The following is a 20,435-nucleotide window of genomic DNA, read 5'->3' on the forward strand; positions in this document are numbered from 1 at the left end:
AGATGCAAAGCCTCTGCAGAACATTTTGGGAGTCTCATTGTGAGATACTTAGAATGAAATCAGAGAACAGTGTCGAAGACCACAACAAAGTGAACGATCTTGCCTTGCTTATGGTGGCATGTGTCAGGTTATCTGGCCATTCTTTCTTTGCCAGGGCTACTGGAAGTGTCCATAAACCTATGAATGACTCACGTCTAACATTAATGAGTATTGCCATGCTGGGAAGTGCAGCTGGATGATAGCACACAGGCTCCATCCCAGTTTCTCAGCGAGGAGTTACACGCTTTGTTTGCAGTGTCTAATTCCAGTCTAATTTTTCATCAGTGTAAAGACGTCAGATGGAAAGCACTCAGGTCAGCACTTCTAAAATAATTACCTGGTGTCAGGTTTAAGACATTCTGTGCTGGGTTTTGAATGGCAGAGGCTCCACCTGAAGCCATTAGGAACAGTGTTTCCTTCATACCTTAATCCAGGCTGAGGCTGCAATCAGCCTCTTGCTTGCAGGTGCTGTCACAGTCCCTGTGATGGGTGTTACTGCTAACTCCTCTTTTATTATCAAATTGTCATGCAAAGTGAGCTTTCCAGGTGAGCAGAGATTTGCATCTGGAGACAGAGATGCTCGTTTTCCCTCTAGCAGAACATTTCAGTAGATGTACTCAGCCAGGTGTGCTTCTGCTTGGAAGTAAAATAGCACACTCACATCTTCCTTTGATCAAATAAAAAGCCTGGGGATAATTAGCTGAAGAGATGCTGGTGATGGCTAATGGTTTCCTTCTGCGCCAGAGATCTGACTGATGTGAGCTGGGTGTACCTCAGGACAGACGTGAACTGCATGCTGCTGCCTGCTGCATTGCCGGGCCCTTCCCTTTTCAGAGGCTATCAGACCGTGGAGAAGCATCCTAAAATGGGGCATCCTAACCCTCTGCCACTCACAGGGGTTCATTTTTAACAAGTGACCATGAGAGTTTGCTATGCAGAGCCAATGTGGCTAGCTATTTTCTGACCATTTTGTATGAAGGCAATTGAGTTCATTGTGGGTTGTTGACTGGGGCTTCCAGGCCATGTCACCTGCTTCAGAAGAACCGAATTGGTGTCAGTGCTACGACAAAGCTGGCTTTTCTCTTTGGCTGCTGGCACCCCACGTAGCTCGAGAAAGAAGCAGACTGACCTCTTCCTAACACTGCAGGGAAACCAGGCAAGTTGCTGAGCACACAGCTGTACACAACACCACAGCCTTCCTCGTCCTCGACCTGAGGACTTGCATTGGAAAAGAACCCAGAATACCTGAAGGGCTTTCAGAGGTCCTTGTCTAGCAGGAGACACGACTGAACATAGGTGAGGGATACACGTAGCCATGACACAACCTGGAAGCAGGGCATCTGCAGGTGTGCTCTGGCTCCAAATAATCAGGTAACTAACAGCAAGCTTTGTGCTGAACGCCTCAGTTCAGTAATCTGCCACAGAACTGAGTGTGATGTTGGAATTGAATGGGAATTACCAGTCAGAAAGGTGAACAGTTATTACATGTGACAAATGAATCCATGTCGTGAGAAGCTTCTTACATTTTTCTTACAATAGGACATTTTTTTATTTCTGGCAGGGAGTGCTAAAAATGTTCAGGTTTGTTTCTGTTAGCACAATTCTGAAAGCTATACCTATTCCAGAGGTATGTATGCATTAATCAGAGCTTTAAGTGTAGATTCTGTACATATTAAATATTTATGTAATGCAATAATCTCATTCGAAATACTTTAAAATATTTACATGCCTTAATAAATGTTTAAAAAGCCTTTTTTTTTTTTTTTTTTTTTTTTTTTTGTACCAAACACCGGTATTGGACTTCCTTTGAGTTAATGGACATTTCTGCATCCCCCTGTGCCTCTAGTAAGACACGAGAACATGGTGAACCCTGAGTGTAGCGGTACCTGCGTGCTGCCCTCCCATACAAAGTCAACAAGGTAAAGGAGAGAGAAAGCAGATGGTTGTGACACCTTGCATGGGACAAAGGCCCATTGAGCAGAGGGTGGATAGTGCACTAAACACCTTCAGATGGGTTGGAGGAACTGTTGCATGGACAGGGTTTTTTCCCAATTTTCAGCAAAGTCTTACTCTGTAACCAGCACGGACTGTGCCAGCAACACAGCGGCTGTCCTGGTGATTGCTCCTCCAGCAATGGAGCTGCTGGAGGTGAAGAACCTCACGAACTGTGTGTTGAGTACAGTGCCAGTCCTAGATAGTGCCTGTTCGATGTCAAGATGATATGGTCAGTAAGGTCAAGATGATATGGTCAAAGTAAGGGATTTAGTTCTCTCTAAGGGTCTAACATGGTCACAGATATGTCCGTCTCATGCCCAGAGCCCACAACCAGACATGGTATCTCCCAGAGCAGGGTTTCATGTGCTTTGGCATGGTGGTCTTACAGTGCTCTATAAAAATCTTAACAAAATGAATCAGCTTTCAGCTGTGGGAACAGAGCAAAGGCCAGCTGGAAATTAAACCTAGGAATGAGGCTGTCTTAGTACCTAAATTCACAGCATTTTAAACCTTTCATTTTGCAGAAATGGCATGCAGGTTTTGTGAGGACTTTAGTTAGTTTACTCATTTTCAAAAGCCTTAATGTCATCTATTACAGAGGGGGGACCCTAATTTCCATATATATGTTATAGACTTACACTACCATAGCACTTAGTGGCTGTGACAGATGGGCTCTGTAGAAGCCACAATGGCAATCTCGAAGCATTAACAGGCTGAGCAAGTGAGATCTCAAACGGGAGACAGCCAGAAGAGTGATCAGCCAATCTTCATGTATTAGATAAGTAGTTTATTCACATCTCTGAATTTTGTACATGAATTCAGATGATCTCAGTACCTCAGCTGATCTCAGTTATCTAACATGGTTAAGCTTAAAGAGCTAACTTCTGTTTTGGAAAATCTCCAAATTCCAGACACACTCTTCTAGTTTAAGTGAAAGCTACCATCCATCTCCCCAGAACTAGAATTAATCAACCACGTCTAAAATTGCATTGAGTAAAAATTGATTCAGTATTCAGAACATCTGAGATGAAGCATTTAATGTTTCTCCAGAACCTTGGATACTGTAAGAGGGAAAAAAAAAAAAAAAGAAAAAAAAAAAAAAGAAAAAAAAAAGGATGTGTCAGCACTGTGAAAAACACCTGCTTCAAAGTGAGTGGAAAAAATGGTTGATCTAAAACTAACAAAATTAAGAGGATTCATAGGAAAGTAACCTGGTGGATGATTGCTTCCCAAATATAAGTTGAATTTGTACAAGTATTATTGGTCCTGATTTTTGGAAAATCCTTTAGAATGTCAATGTTATTAGAATGGTGTTCTGCTTTAGCCAGGACATGGCAACAACAATCAAAACCAGGAGACATCAGCAAGTATGAGTAACAGATAAAATCCTTCTTAGATCTTGTTTGTAGTAGAACTTGTAATGTGAATCTGAGAACTTACAGATATTAAATCTCACGGCACTATTAAGAAGTCAATTATTCCCAAAGATGTCTATGAAATAATGCATTCAGGACCCTATTTCACTTGTAAAAAGCAGATTTCAAATTATTCGGGGAAGACGCTTCTTTGACTTCTCAAGACTTTCATCAACTCTTGCAGAGAAAACTCCCAAATGAGCAATTTGAAGAATGTTAAATCACATAAACAAGCTAGTTAAATAAAAGAAACAAATTTCAAGAATAGTTCGAACTGAGAAATAAACGTGTAAATAGAGCATATGAGGAACTGTCCCGCACATCAAGTAAACAACTAGTAGGACTGAAACCAAACTAGAGTTTTAGCTGCAGAGAAAGCAAAGCCCATCCAGCACAGGGAGTTTACAGCTCTACTTCCATTTGAGAAGCCCTTTGTTCTCCAAGCCTGACAATGCTGAATGGCTAAGGGCTACATTACTGCTCTTGGGTACCCCCACAAAATATGGCAGTTCTGCATATTTACTAAACATGTCGATTCATAGCTTAAGTCATGAATTATGCATATTCTGTTAATATTAGGTTCTCTAGAGTATTCTGCATGACACGATCAAATTTTCATTGAATTTAATACAAAGACTTCATGAATATGAGAAGGAAACTTTCACGACAAACCATGCCTCTACTAGTTCTTTCCTCCCCCAACGTTATGTACTGAAAACCGATTTATAACACGGAGTGTATGTGGAAAAATGATGATCTAAAAGATAACTGAACAGACTGACTCCATTAGAAATGGATTAGAAATCACAGTTAATAGAGCATATGACAGAACAACCTGGCCAAAAAGAAAAGAAAAATCACACTGGAGACCTCAAGTTGCCTTTGGTACCTTCAGTACTGTTATTGAGCATCATCTTGCTCCTTTTTAAGCAGTTGGTAATTTAATTAGCATATTATATTGCTATTTTCTGCTCTTCTAAAGAGACTCTCCTCTTTGCAATAGCAATTTTACCATAATAACAACAATGAATTTCAAACACTTCATTTCACAGGGTGCTTATACTAGCGCTTCCCAATGTGTGTATTATGCCTTATTCTTGGACTTAAGAGACCTCGCATGGTGCTCAGAACTGAAGTGAAATAGCAAATCCATTAAAAAGAAGATAGGTCTTATTTGGAGCCCTGATTCTGCAAACTATTCTGCATTTATAATGCCTTAATCCTCATGCCATTTAAATCTTTGTATGAGAAAAGTCTAATTTAGTTGGTAAATTGCAAAAATAATTGAAATTAATTTGCTGCTCACCATTTTTTTCATCAGCATTCTAAAAGCCCCAAAGAAATTAATGTATTATAAACTGTATTATAAACTGAGTGGAAGAGGATATCACAAATTTAAATATCACAGATCAATGTAAGATATATAGTGATGCTAAAAACCTCAAAATATTGATCCAAGTAGTTAAAAGAAGCACTCTTCCCTGTGTCAAATAGCATAATAAGGCTGTGGAACTGTCTTAGCTATGTAATTACTCTAAAAATAAGCTGGAATAATTCAGTAACTCACTAGATTGCAAAAATCATTTCAAAGCATTGCATGGAAGAAGAAAAGACCCATGGTATAAAATGCTTCTGACTCCAAATTTAAAGCTGCATTTAGTTGTAGTTTAACAAATGAAATTGTTCCCTTTCAAGCACACTGATAGAACAATTGAGAAGGTCACAAAATCCTTCAAAATCCCAAACAATGCACATTTCAAATAAATCACCCTTACTTCTATTAACTCTCCGGATATTTCTTAAGTAGAGGAAAGAAGAGTAGGAATGGCCAAGCAGGACGGCTCTGACTGTTACTTGGCATCAGGTAGCAGATAACACCTTGAAAAGGCAAAGCCACTGGAGTTCCTGGCTGGTCTAGCTTGTCAGAAGAACGCACAAGAAGCTGCAGAAGGAGCTTTAAGGTGAATTGCAGTTTAAATAAGTTAAATGAGGTAATGTGAACAAGAGTTAAAGAAAGTGCTGCATGCTGACACAAAAGCAAATAGATGTCAATCAATCAGCCATAGCCCTAATTATGCTAGAAATTATAAAGGGAGGTACAAATGAATCTTCTCCAGTTAGAGGGGAGGAAAATATTTAATTCATTTTAATAAGAATTTGTCATTTTATCTGCAAGCTTATAAAATATATCTGCTTTGTTAACAAGAGACAGTACTATCTCCGGCTGTCCCTTTCGATTGTATGCTCTGAATGGTACAAAAAAGGATTTGATACCTATCTTTAATAGAATTTTTGGTAACGTTTCTTACTCACACACACATCAAAATAACTGACTTGTACTAGGATAAGCTTAAAAATCAAGTTGGTGGAATGTTGTAGTAAGGCTGACTTGACCAGAGTTAAAATTTGTCTACCTAGTAAAGTTTCTGAGCAGATGATAGAGTCTCTGGTATCCAGTAACTCTTTTGTGCCTTCTCCCATGTTATCCTCGTGCAACAGAATAATATACCCTCCAAAACTTGGGCATAAGAGCTTTTTTCCTTCATACTACTGTGCAGAAGAGCTAGCAAACCTGCATGTTTTTTAAATGCCCCTTCCACATATGAATCAAAAAACTTTCCACATCATAGATTATTTACTCCTTCCCCCTCCAGATGTCTAGGTTCTCTCTGCTTCATCAATGTCACGCTTCTTTCCCCACTCAGGCTCCTCTTCAATCATACTTTACTGAGTACGTTCATTTTTTTTCCAGCATCCACCATTCCTCAAAGTACCTCTTTTTCCACTTCTTCTCCAACTCCTTCCAACACCAGCTACATTTTTCTTCCCTTCCTGAAAAACAAGCTTGGCTGTGTCTTTTTTTTTTTTTTTTCTTTTCTCCAAATAACTACCTTCTGTTTGCTCCTGCCTCTCATAACGAATGCTGTGTGAAAGTTTGCACCTCTTTCTTTCCCACGATACAGATTTTGCTCTCAGTCATGCAATGACTTTCCTCTTCTCAAAGTACCATGTTTCCCATTATGCTTTCCCACCATTTATTGTTACTGTGCCCAGATTGTTCCAGCCTGACCACACATTTCTGCTTGTCAAATTTCACTGGATTTGTCCCATTTGACATTTCCTCCCCAGTTCTGCAATCTAATCACTCACCTATTTTTCCACAGGCTGTACCAGCAGTTGTTGCTTATTTACTGTGAAAATATTTAACACAATAAGGATACTGCTATGGCTAGACACCACAGTTCCCTCACGTGTCATATAAGCAAAGATCACAAGTATCTCAAGAAATTTTAATTATTATGAATTCTGGAAGTCATTTAAAAAGGACTTTAGAATCCAGGAAGTCTAATGAGAAAAGTGTTTGAAATGGCAATTTAGTTGAAATGGCAATTCAGATGGCAGTTCTATTAGAATAAAAAATCTTGCATCTAAGTCTGTACCAAAAATAAATAGCCATTATTGAAAAAAAAATAAAACTAGAGTTACATCTAGTCCATTTTAAACAATTTAATGGGAATATTTCCTGCAATGCTACATACAACTATTTTAAATAACATTAATACAAACTAAGAAAAGTCAGAGAACCTGAAGTTAGAAAGATTTCATCTTTCACATAATAAAAGACATAATACATATGATTCATTCAAACAACTATGCCATATAACCGTAAGAAAAAGCTTAAATAAAAATGTTTATATGAGGGTGCTAAAAGTCAGGCATCTAAATCCATGTGTAGGCACTGGATAGCTGGTTTAATTTTCAGAATTGCAAACACTTTCAATTTCTACAGAGTTTAAGGTGACAAACACCTATAAAAGTCCCATTAACACTTATGCACATAATTAACTTAATTCATCTGAGTAGGTCCATCAAATTAAAAGGGACGATTTATATGCATACTTCGCATGACTAATGTTTACTGGTTTACAACATATGCTGATATATGGATTTAGTTGTCTAATTTAAGTCTCAAAATTTAAAACATCTGATCACAACATTTAAAGTCTGACATGTTTATATAATTATGCATTTAGGATGTATGCTGTAGTCTTTAAAAACATACACCATGAGGAACTCCCACTAGATTTTAAAACAGAGCATTTAGTACATTGTTTTTTCCAAAGTGACAACCAGAGTCCTCATGATCAATGTATTATTTGAAATACTGAGATTTAGAAATAAGTTAAATCATTCAGCAGCAGTCATTCCTTACTAACCGTATTACTTCTAGAACTTGAAAACAGAAATCCTGTTAGCAAGAATGGAGATTTTTGCTTTGAAATGGGTGACATGGATAACTCTGGAATTTCAGAAGTTCACGTAACTTCCTAGGTGTCTGAAATGCAACATAATCTTATATACCCTAAATTTTAATCAGGGGTAGTATTTATGTTTGATTCAACACCTCTAAATACTTCATTAAAGTCAGGATACTGGCCATCACAACACCATTAATATCAGTTAGTTAAACATTTTTTTCAGTTGCGAAATGAAAAGACACTTTTCAGCACAAGGAGTTCTAATAATTCATCCATTATTATCGATCAGGTCAGTCTCACATTCTATGACTGTACTATATTCTCGTTATAATAAATTACAACAGCAAAAATGATTAGGTTGCTCTTTTTAGCAGAAAGAAAAAGGGTTCAGTCCTGCAGACACTTTTCAAGTGTCTGATTTCAGCAATGATGATGGTCATATTAGTATACAATAAAGCTTGAGACAAAACATTTAGACAATTAGGGTTCAAATCGCTGTAACAGTTATTATCTGCAACGGTCACAGAGTTACAGCACTGAAATTGCAAGTTAAGAACGTATCAACTAATCAGGTAACGTCTATGAAAGAGAACTGAGGTCTCCTAACCACCTCTGTGGGAATATGAAAACATGTACCCACTTTCCTCTAGGGCTAAAAAGACAAGGCAAGCCACTGACTGTTTTTTACCTTCTTCTTTGTCACCACTGAATGAGCGATTGAAGATTGTTCTGGTTTGCACTACACATAAGAAATTGTTCATTTAAAAGACCAGATCTTTAAAAAATTTAAAATGTGATAATGGATTGACATGTCCTTGGTTGTGTCTACTCAGATATTTTCAATTAGCAGCCATCCACCTTGTTTTCAGTCTGAAGTTCTCAAATATCCTCCTTGATCAATCCTTTTTCACAAACAAAAACAGAACAACAACAACAAAATGATTAAGGCTGTTTCATATCTGTGTCACCTTGATTTACTCAGACCAAATGGAACGATCATTTTGAGGACCTTCAAATGGAATGATTGATCTTCTCAATATTCCGGGAAAAGTCATTGCATCCACTGAAATAATTAATCGCCGACATCACCATCTCTGTCACCTATGAGCCACAGAAAATGAAAACCTACGGCTAGTAAGGCAGTTCCAAGTAGATCTCCCAGTGCAGTGAGATAAGGGATAGAAAAACTGTCAGGATCTTTCCCTTTTTTCCAGAAGTGGTGCACCATCCAGTCGGCAATCCATAGCAGAGTAAACACCTACAGAACAGCAAACGACCAAAATCTGTATTAGTATCATTGGAATTCCACTGAAAGGGAGTCAACAGCCAACATTATTATCACCTTAGTACTTAACAATATTGTATACTACTGCTTTTGAAAAATTTAAATAATTAAGGTGTATTAATTTTGGATTAAAACTCCCCACAACTAGAGACAGGGACACTTAGTCCATTTCTCCCAGGAAATAATGCACACGGGTAGAAAGAACATAACGAATCATTGATAACATTCTTCAACAGGGCCATTCTTGAGGATTGCTGACAATGGCAAAACAAACAAACAAAAAAAAACCCACCAACCAAATGTGTGATTGCGTTTTCTACACAAGACATCACTCTGAGTATAGTGAGAGCATAAACCGGGGTTTCAAGATCACTCAGAATTGACTGATGTTACCCAGATGAAAGCACTCAACACAGGCATAGCTCTTGTTTCCAGACACCTAGATCAGTCCTGAAATCAGACACCATATAAAGAATATGGGGTCAGATTAGGAACATTTTCACCTGGACTGTATGAACCACTGAAAACAGCCTAGCAGCTACTTTGAGGCATGAAATACCATCTTCAGCCCTTCTGTATAAGGCACACCTGCAATATATATTAAGAAATTGTCACTCCAGGCTGAATTCATCCCAAAGTAAAAGATTTCATTCCCAACTGTGAATGCCTGAACATTCAGGAAGTTTGATCTTAATACCAAAGGTATGCATAATTATTAATCCAGTTTTAGAAAAGAATTCTTTTAATGTTGTGCAGCTGTATAATACGAGATTCTGGTTCAGTAGAATCATGTGGTGTGGCACAGCACAAGATGAATGGAGAAAAGACTACTAATTTCCTGTCTCTTCTACAAATCTGCTTAAGCGGAGATAAACTTTTATATTTTATGCATTTTAGTTAATCAGATCTTTAGGAAGCATAAACTTAAGAGTTATTACCATATTGCTTTTCAAGAAGTCTTATTATGTACATTTAGAAGAACAGCAACGAAAGTAGTAAAATGTACAAAATTCATTTTATTTCCTAAGTGAGCAATTATTGAAATAAAAACCATCTTTATACATGTATGCACTCCTTTGCTGAAATACTGATATGATCATTGCAAGACTCTTCCCAGCAATACAAAATAGAGTAAAACAAATGTCATATAAAAATTTGTGTTGAAAAAGTTATACCCGATTAATCTTTGCCTTGCAAAAGTACATTTTAAAACACAAACCTGGGGGGTTTGTATTTGCTTCATGAAAAATGCATGGTTTATTTATATAAACATATCTGCTGAAAAAGGAACTCTGTAGTCTAAGCTAATTATGCAAGTCCTAGGTGTGCTTACTGGAATCCAAACAAATATATTTAAAACAGATGTTTTCTTTGGAAGACTATCAGATTCTTTGAGTCGGCTCTTTCTTCTACCACAGACAAAAAGAGGTCTGTTTATAAAAGATACTGTACATTACCATTCCCTACAGGATGTACACAGAAGGCTCTGTAGTGCCCCACAGCAACAATAGTTATGCGTGTTCTATTAGAAGATGAGAGCATTCACTCCAAGAATAATTTATAATGTATTTATATTTCACAACCAATTAGATATAACATACACCATCCATCTTAAATGACAGTATACATTTTTGTCTTTTAAAAATCATTACATGAAAACTTTTGATTTTTCCATATATTTTCCATCCTACAGCAACTGACTGAGACTTTTGTGAAAATTAGGTAGTTTGGAAATTAAGTTCTGTGAATCTTCACAAATAATTATTTTTGATATATTAACTTATGGGTCCATAACATATAATGCAAAATACAACAAACCTGGCTTCTGTAAGTAATAGGAAAAAAGTTATAATGCATTTTATTAACTGATGGTTATAATAGTGTATGATGGCTATTGGGCCAGAGTCCTTACAGGATAAATTATGGGACTATAGTTTACCAGTCTTTATTGTGGGGAAGGAATAATGCTATCATCATGCATTTGCATGGCTCACTAGCATTTGAGAATTATACAGATCAGTTTTTGGAAATGGTTACTTAGTTGGTAAGAAAGGTATAGCCGCAGTAGTTGGTGTTGCAAGACAGAAGTCAATCAATGTGATTCAAATCTTTGAGGAGATTTTTCTTTTTATGAATGTTAAGGGTGGGGAAGGGGGAATCAAGGTCATAAATCAACTGTTATTTTTCACAAAAATAAACAAAAGCTCTACTATGAGTTTGCTGACTTTTCTGAAAGTAAGACAGTTCTTGAATAAGAAAGTGATAAGAAAAGTCACTTGCAAAGATCTGACAGGTGAGAAAAAAAAACAGGGCAAACAGAGAAGTCTAAAGGTGAGCAAAGATTAATAAAAAGGAAAGGTTACTAAGGCATAGATGGAAGACTACACAAGACATTACGGTTTAGTGGCAGAGCCCTTTTTGCTGGGCTTCATCCGTGACCTCTAATCATTTCAGCAAAATCATGCAGATGGCATAGCAGTACAAATCATGCAGATGGCATAGCTGAAACTGAAAGCCAGCTGTTCTTGAGAGAAAAAGTAAAGGTATCAACATCACAGAAAAGTCTAATGAGAAACAAAAAAATTAGAAACAAAAAATGAGAAAAAAAAAAGAGAAACAAAAATCACCTGTTTAACACGAAATGCTGTAGGGAAGTGATAAGAGAAGTTTGAAAAAGTATGCAGAACTGTTGTTCCATATGTGAGCTAATATTTTAAAATGGTTTAATATACAGAGGAAGAGGAGAACAATGAAGTGCCTTTTACAAGAACACGAGAGATGAGTAGTAGTAGAATTATGAAACTCAACTGTAGGAATTCTTCAAGACTGAAGAAAGAGATAACCCTGAGGGTTAAGAAAGGTAAAAAAATAACTAGTACCTATACATATTAAGATCTGACTAAAAAAAGGGAGATATTATAGTCACTGATAAAGAAAAGAAAGCCCAGAGCAAAGATTGCAAAAATACAGGCAAAATTCCAGATGTTTTAATATTTTTAAAGGAAGGCAACACTAAGTTATTACTCTTTTGGAAAAACAATCAAAATTGAGGAGAATGAAACTAAAGACATCACCAGACTAATGGAATATAACACGAGTATCCCAATAATGACTAATGTTTTCTGTTTATAAATGTGTATTTGTAAAAATATGCATCAGACACATTATCCAAAATAGGTCCTCAGAAGACAGAAGACGAGAGACACTGCATAATGAATATAGCGATAAGAATGAGAAGGAGGGAGGGAAGAAAAGAGCAGGAGATAAGTCTTTATTAACCCCTAACGATGAAGAATCTGAAAATAAGGTGTGTAAGCATGCATATTATTATGGACAGAAAGGACAGAAATAAAAATTAATTATAGATATTGAGTTTTATGATATTCATTTCAAATCAGAAATATCATATTGAGACTGAAATTGAACACTGATGCTTAAATAAAAGCGAGTCTCACTACTTAAAGCTCTAATCTAATGGTTACAAAACTAGAAATGGGAACATTATACACTCTGAAACATTTTTTTCCTTTGTTCTTGCCAAAACTTGCTTTCATTCCATGCAGATCTTTAGATACAAATAACAAGTTTAGCTAAACAAAAGTTTCTTTTGTTTTGTTTTGTTTTTTTCTGCATGCAGTAAGGACCTCTAAAAGTTATCTGCATGTTCTCATGTAATCAGTTCCTCATGACTTCAAAAAATCTATTATTTCAAATAAAAAATATAAAACTGCCTCCAAACATTCATAATGCTGTCTAAACTCTCAGTAGCCTAGCTGATATATTGCAGGATGCCATAATAATTTTCTTTTTTCATATGGGATGACCGTGTTTAATCAGGGAATGTGTGTCAAATTCAGAGTAGGGCAAGTGATAAAAAATACAAAAAGTGTAACAATCAACTGCATAATCTCCGTAAGAAAATGATTTGAATCTTTCATGTTGATAATAGCTTTCACATTGATTGCTCTGATTTGCTTTTTCATATGGGCATTATTAAAATGCAGCTACTAGTTTAGTATGCAGAACCAAGACCTTTTAGCAGTTTCTTTTGCATGGCTTAGATGGACAGTATCTCCTGAATCTTATTAGTACCGCTGATTCACCTTAAATTGTTTCCACCTGAAGGTGCATTGCAAAATAGTTTTGTTCCTTTACATTAGATTGAAAACATAGATGCAAATTAACTGTGGTAACCTCTTTTCAAGTGAATTTTAATTCTGCTTTACTCTCAACCTCACACTGACTTAAAATTCACCTATAATGGAACCATTAAAAGGTCTGGTAACTCCTGATAATTCATATACATCCATGAAATTCAACAGTAAGTTTATATATATATACACACACACATACACGTACATATATATTCTATATAATATATATATATATGGGTAGAATTATTACTGAAAAGCCCCAATTAAAGATCTCTAAAGACTACTGTGTTCTGACTCCAACATCATTCTCATCAAATTTATGATTTAGGTCTTTTAGTGGTTTTGACCCTTCATCAAGTAAATTTTGAAATTATACATTTTGAAATATTACATTTCTCAGATTTTAAATGGCTTTTGATGACTTAATGTGAAACTAAGTAGTAACTCGAAAGCATTCCTAACAGATTCATGCTGAACTTGCTGAATTTCCATTGCCTACAGCCAAAATTCTGTAGTCTGTGCAGGCTCTACACGCGTATCATGTCCAGGGCAAAATAGTCACTGTCTGTCTTCTCCAAGCACGCATTTGTGGCTGGCAGTAAAAAGAAATAATGCTGTTCCCTCTTGCTATCATCGTCTGTGTTTTAGCTATCTTGTGGTTTGGAACCACTGATTCATTCTCTTTGGTAGTGAACATGGATACCTTGCAAAAGATCCAGCCCACTCATTATACAACAGCTTGCTTCTCAAACAACACTCATCAATAATGAATACACTTCGCTAGTCTTTTGTCCTCCTGGACTCAATCCAAGTACATAAATGGATACAGCAAGCAGTTGCGGCATGTCTATACACAAAAGTCTCACCAGTTTAACTTAAATCAGTTTCCAAGCTAATTTAGGACTTTGGGTAATGAGCTTTGGAAACTCCTGATGCAGCAAATTAAGACATTATAAACCCCATGCATTTCTCCACACTCTTTTAGAAACTACTGCCACTATATCGAGGTCAAGAAAAGGCAACACATATGTCTGTCTGACGCTCCTTTCGTAGCCTAACACAATAAACTGGCGTTACACTGCCAGTGTCAGTGGGGTTGTGCTCGTAGGCCAGACTGTGGCCAGGCATGGACACTGCTTCTGCTATCTGTCAATCCAGAGACAAAAGAGAAGAACAGTAAACACAAGTTACAAACTCTGCATAGCAATTGTGTTGGGAGCAAGGACAGGAGGCTATCTGCAGGCTGAAGGCATTCTTGGTAATACCAGTTCAATTCTTTATATAAAACCTTCATGTTGCATGTATACAGGCAGTATGTATAATTACTTGCTTTCTGTCTGAAGTGCACAGCACTCTGATATCCAACCACCCAGACAACAAAACATAAATTTATCTAAGACTAACACCGCATTTAAGTCAAAAAGATTGTACCATTTTAGCTGAAGGTGTTTCTGAATCAATTGGATTGCATCCATGTAATTTTGTGTGAATGAACTTTTCTTTATTCCACAGCTTAAATCCAAATTCCTGACTGTCTTCTTGCTTTCTTTGTAGCTTTGCCAGACACCCTGGTCTGACCAAGGCAGTCCTAACTTCAGGCTGTTTGCCAGATGTCTGGATTAGGAGTGCAACACAGACCATTAAGTCTTCAGGTATGTTCAACCTGTACCAGCTGAAGCGCAGCTCAGTGTGTCATGCTACCTACACAGCCTTCTGGAGGCAAAAATGATAATTTCCCTGCTAATGACTTTTTGGAGCCAGGCTCCTACCACTGGCTGCATCATGCCTGGAAGTGAAAGAGCTAGTGATGGCCACATTCAGATCCCAATGAATCTGGCAAGTCTGTTTCTCATGCTGCAATGCAATAGCATTGAACAGGCAGAACTGTCCAGGTTTGGACCTTAGTTTCCGTATTTCCTTGAATCATGAAGTCTCCCCAATAGTTACATCCTCTACGCTTTGGAAGTAATCCTTCCTATTAGATAAAAAAAGCTGCATTTCAAATGCAATGATAGTTCCTGTACAAACACAATATTCCTTATTTCTATATAATGAATAGTAGTTACTTTTTAGTAGTTACTTTTTAATAGTTTAGTAGTTTAGTAGTAGTAGTTACATGAGTTACTCTTCCACACTGAAGTAGCCCATACTGTAGCTAAAATCCTCAGACTACTGCAAAGTCCAAGATGTTTTTAATGTGTGCAGGAAGTCATTATGAATATTGCTGAATTCTTCGTTTTCTGTTGCCTCAAACAGCTCTGAGGCACTGCAGAGGTTACTTCTCAGGGGTAGACACCTGATCTTCATTGCATAAGAACAACCACACTTCAAAATTACTAATTTGGTTGGTAATAGCTCTGGGAACCTCCTATTGTTTGTTTATTCCCTGGGTATTTAATGTAACTGTGTGTTCAGATTTGCTTAGTAGGTGTGAAAATTCCTTAGAGGGCATTTTACTGGCTCAGTGGGAGTATTAAGAACAGAGGCTGCCTTTGAGTGCTCGGAGCAGTGTGCCAGGACTGATGGCTTGGCAGTTCTAGTGTTGCTCTCATTCTGCTTCAGGTTGACATGACAGAAGGTGAAACTTTGCTCAGTGCATAGCTTTATAAACTTAAAAAATACTTGTGCCCTTGTTGGGGTAGAGGTGGGGAGCAGTTTGATTAATTAATGTGTTCTTTATTGGCCCAAAGCCAGACTGTATCTTCATGCAGAATACTGGTGTGTGTTTGTGTGACTTGTTTTTGTAAAATTTTCAAGAAAATTAAATTCCTCATAAATAGATGCCACTCATCAAATCCAAACCTCATTTACGATCAATATAGTGGTTTTCACTAGTGCATAATGGTTTGCTCAGCTACTGTATGCTGCATTATGTGAAGTATCCTACGTACTTACAGGTGCCTTTGTACATAGATGACATTCCTCATAATATTTTTGATTTAGATATTTTCCTTTGATGCCAACATTCATAAACACAGATCAGACCCAAGTATGAAAATTTCAAGCTGAAGGCAAATTAATATAAATGTGTACAGTTCTCCCTATCTTTATTAAAACATATTTGTGAAATCCTAGTCTCACTGAAGGGAAGGGGATTTCTGCCTTGGATTTCAGTAGAACTTATTTATAAATGTATTTCAAGAACATTTCAACAGTTTGTATGTCTTTCAAGAACAGAACCAACTGTGCTGTTAAATTAGGAAAATGAAATAAAAGCAAAATAAAATAAAACACTTTCTGTGGTTTCTTATGTCTAGAAAACTTGAACTGTTTTGCTCATAGAGAATCGGAGAGGAGAAATTGAAGACCACAATACTGTTTACTCATATGACTTAAAATCTCTTAATGTTTTTAGAACAAATGCATGTTCAGAGAAACTACATTTTGTTTTACTACATAGTGTATAATAACTAAATCATATTGTTAATTGCATGCCATTTTAATTTTTTATTTTCCATAAATATTTCAGTTATATAACATTCAGGAGACAGAATATCTAAGAACAGGTAGGAAGAGAGTGAAGAAGCTGGTAGGCATTAGTGGTGAAAAAAAAAAATAAATCAAGCAATGATAATATCAGAATTGAATGAAAATGAAATTAACTACCTGACAGGAATTTCAGTAATACTGTATAGAGCTTTCAATGCAAATAAATCATGTCTTATCACTTTGGGAAGTACACTGAAGTTTACAGGCAACCTGAAAAAGTCTTGTTAAAATGCCAAATAGAGGAATTCACATTTATGTTACAAATTTACTGTAGAGATAATGTACAATAGCATAAACTGAGAGCAACAGATAAATAAATATTAGTTGTGATTAGAGCTTTCGTGTAAAATCTTCCTTGATTTTTTCAGCTTACTCTAACATTCCAGTTCTAATCTTGTCATTTCCCTAACCCCTTCGTCTCCACTTTGAAGAAACACAGGGCTGGATAATCAAAAATATTACATAGATTTTTAAGATAATGAAAAATCTCTTTCAGTCCACTCTAAAATATATCATGAAATAATCATGTAATCTTACAAAAGTCACTTGATTTTTAAAGATATAATTTTCACATTGCTGTTGTTATTTTTTTTTTAATTTGGCAGATGTATTTTTAAATAGTGGAAAAATGTAGATAGGTAGTATATTGCCATAATAATTATTCAGCTGCTCATTTACCCCCTCCAGCTAAATATAGGAAATGACTTAGAAAGGGCAAAGTAATGGCATCAAACCTCCTCAAACGCTGGACAAACCGTAATTAACTCTCACCTTTGGGAATCCCTATGCTCTATTAAATGATAATCTCAAACATGGAAGAGAAGGTATTAAAGCTTTCTTATATGAAGGATTGTAATTCTTGACATCTATTTTCAGATGCCTTCCATGCAAACTGAAAATAAATGCAAAGTCCAATACGTTATAAAAAAAGAGCTAGAACGCACATCTTTCATTGCTCAAGAGACTGTCATTTGATTTGTTTTGTTGATAGTTGAAATGACAGTAATCAGCTATGTAGTTTTTCAGTTTTACAGCAGAGCTGAAAAGCTGTCATTGGAAGGACAAAAATATAAAAACTTCTGGAACAATGAGATCAGTAGATGTTGGTTGGTAAAAACGCAAAATAAATGACAGTTTCAAAACTGTTCTTTACTATATCCAGGTGCGTAGATGACTTCAGTGAAAAGGGGAATAGGTATGAGTACTAATAATGAAGTGTTTTCCTTGAGAAATGAAAAATGTACAATCTGCAGCAGGGAAGCTCATCAGAAGGACAGGTAAGTAAAATGCATTCAAGATTTATGGGTTAATGCAAGAATTTTTCTCTGTAAAATTAAAAGCTGCTGTAATTATTGGTATGTAATACCACGATAATCACTACTAGAAAAATGCCAGAATAATGAAAACGAGGAAAAGAATCTCATTAAATATTTTCAGAAGGTGTCAAAAACCATGGGGTTCCAAACTGTAAATCTGTCAAGACCCATGAGAATTTACAGTGTGTGTGCAATACTGTTACTTGGTTTCAAAATAAATACATCTCGAGCTGCCTGGTACAGCTAAAGACAGAAGGTGAAGAGGGAAAAAATCATCTACAAAAAGGAGAGGGAAAAAAAAAAAAAAGCTCTCTGTCTGCTTTTCCAGGTGAAAAATCAAGAAAATCAGATGTGGCTTTATGGATTGTAACAGAGATTTATTCTGCAATGAAGACTGCAAAACTGAATGCTCTGATTTACAAAAATCAGCTCTGTGTGTGTATTTGTGCCAGCACCAGCCCTGAACTACTGTGTGATCTTAAAATCCTGCCCTAGAGCTTCAGACAATTTTTAGCTAACTTCTACAGTTCTCACACCTTACCCCGTCCTTTGCTGCAGAAGAAGATTTGTAGCCCTGAACATATTATGATTGTAGTTCTGTGAACAGGAGAATCATATGGATTTCATATGGATTTATGCCTTGAGCTTGACTCCCATGTGAAATTGTTGAAATCTAATAATGGCTGAAACCACACGCACTTCATTCTTACCTTCAGTAGAGACATTAACAGGGACTCTTTTTCCCCACCTGTTTTTATTAAGTTTATAGAGACTTCATATCACTGAGATACCTGAATCTTAGAAATACTTGACTGAAATGGGCCAAAGGATTCAAAAGTTATTAGAAAGGAGAAACAGATAGAATAGACAGAATGAATGAATAGCATAATTTCCTCAGGAAAACACAGTATAAAACAAGTCTTAAGACTGGAAACTAGGAATAGCATGAAAGAGAAAAATTAAAAGAAATGGCTTTGTAATTTTTACTACGACGTTCCCACTTGCAAAGGTTGGAACCTTTCCAATTATATTCTACCAAAAGAGCATAGAATTCACATATAAAATTAAAATAGTAGCAGTCTTCAAAACCTATCCTTATTGAAATAGCAGTGTGATAAACACAGACAATTCAGGACATTAAAATTACGATTTTTTAAAGGATTGATTGGTGATGATATTGTTTGCATTTTAAAAATAAGTTGGCTAATTTTAGAAACAATGCATATATACATTTAACATACGGATAATTCAACTGTATTTTTATTGTATAACATGAAATTTCTATTTTTGTTTCTAAAGAACAACGAAGCACTACAGTTAATTCAGCCAAGTTTTAGCTAAAAATTGGCTGTGGATTTAGCAAAAATATTTCATTTTATATTAGTGATTTTTCTTAGAGAAATCAGTTCACATTAAGACCTTGGTATTTCAAAAGGCATCTTTCATGAAATGCCACTGCTGGGTGTGGACAGACCAACTACGTAGGAACACATCAAATAATGAACACTGTTTGACAATTAATACAATTACGATTTCTTGTACGGTGACCACTGATCACTGTTACACTAATTTAAACTTTAATAAATGTTAAAAATGTAGCAAGCAATAACATTCTCATCTGCTACATTTTTGACTGTGTTAACTAAAACAGTACCATGAACCATTTTAAGAAACCACTGTGGGAGATTACTTTGAGAATTTTCTTGATGTATTCATTATTCATAAGTGTTACTTTTCCATCTCTCCATCTCCCCTCTAGTTGATTAAAATGATTGGGGTTTTAGATGCAATGGTGCCAAGAAGCATGTGAAAGAAAGTGCAAGATGGATGACTGTGAGATAATGTAGTCATGAATCTTCTGAAAATCACTCACAATACTGATACACCTTTGTAAGCAATATGCATGTGGAGATAATTAGTTACTTCATAACTGTGCTGAAAGTCTGTAATAACCATACCTTCTTTTACTTATTCATGAAATTTCAGAAATAAGATAACACATGATTTTCTTCAGGAAGTTAACTCTATGAGCATTTTCAAGTTGTACTTTTTCTTACCTGTAGCAGAGCTGCAAACAAATATACTGCTATAAAGATAGGAGTTAAGGAAGTGTGGCCGCTTTTCATTAAATGGATGGTGTACAAGAAAATTAGGTGTCCAGGAATCACCAAAAGAAGCAGAACTTGGGCTGATTTGTTATTTACTCCTATAGCAGCAACAACAACAACAACAACAACAAAATTCAGTTAGTCTCTTTAATTACTACATCATATTTCTATTTTAATATAAAAAGACATTTTGAAATTTCACAGCGTTGGCCATTGTGGAACAGCAGGAATTATTTTTCACACAAAAAAAAAAAAAAAAAAAAAAAAAAAAAAAAAAAATCTTGAGATTTTCCACAGGGGTAAAAAAGTCATCCCTAATGCCTGCCAGTAAAGTTAAGCAAGGCCGTTTCAGGAGACTGTGCAAACTGCGTGCTG

General features: G+C 36.1%; 1 protein-coding gene across 1 annotated transcript in view; it reads right to left on the reverse strand.

Moving 5' to 3' along the window:
* Positions 1-8,660: 8,660 nt before the first annotated feature.
* The window catches only part of SLC41A2 (solute carrier family 41 member 2), a gene marked incomplete at its 5' end in the record, with an annotated part of 47,776 nt that continues 36,001 nt past the window's right edge, over positions 8,661-20,435 (reverse strand). The window contains 2 exons of the mRNA XM_084305914.1: positions 8,661-8,966; positions 20,010-20,158. Coding sequence (XP_084162040.1) covers positions 8,781-8,966; positions 20,010-20,158 — 335 coding nt within the window. The 3' untranslated portion in view covers positions 8,661-8,780. The remainder of the gene's footprint in view (positions 8,967-20,009; positions 20,159-20,435) is intronic.

The sequence above is a fragment of the Netta rufina genome (assembly GCF_964035555.1).
Source record: "Netta rufina genome assembly, chromosome: 1".
In the NCBI taxonomy this organism is placed as follows: Eukaryota; Metazoa; Chordata; class Aves; order Anseriformes; family Anatidae; genus Netta; species Netta rufina.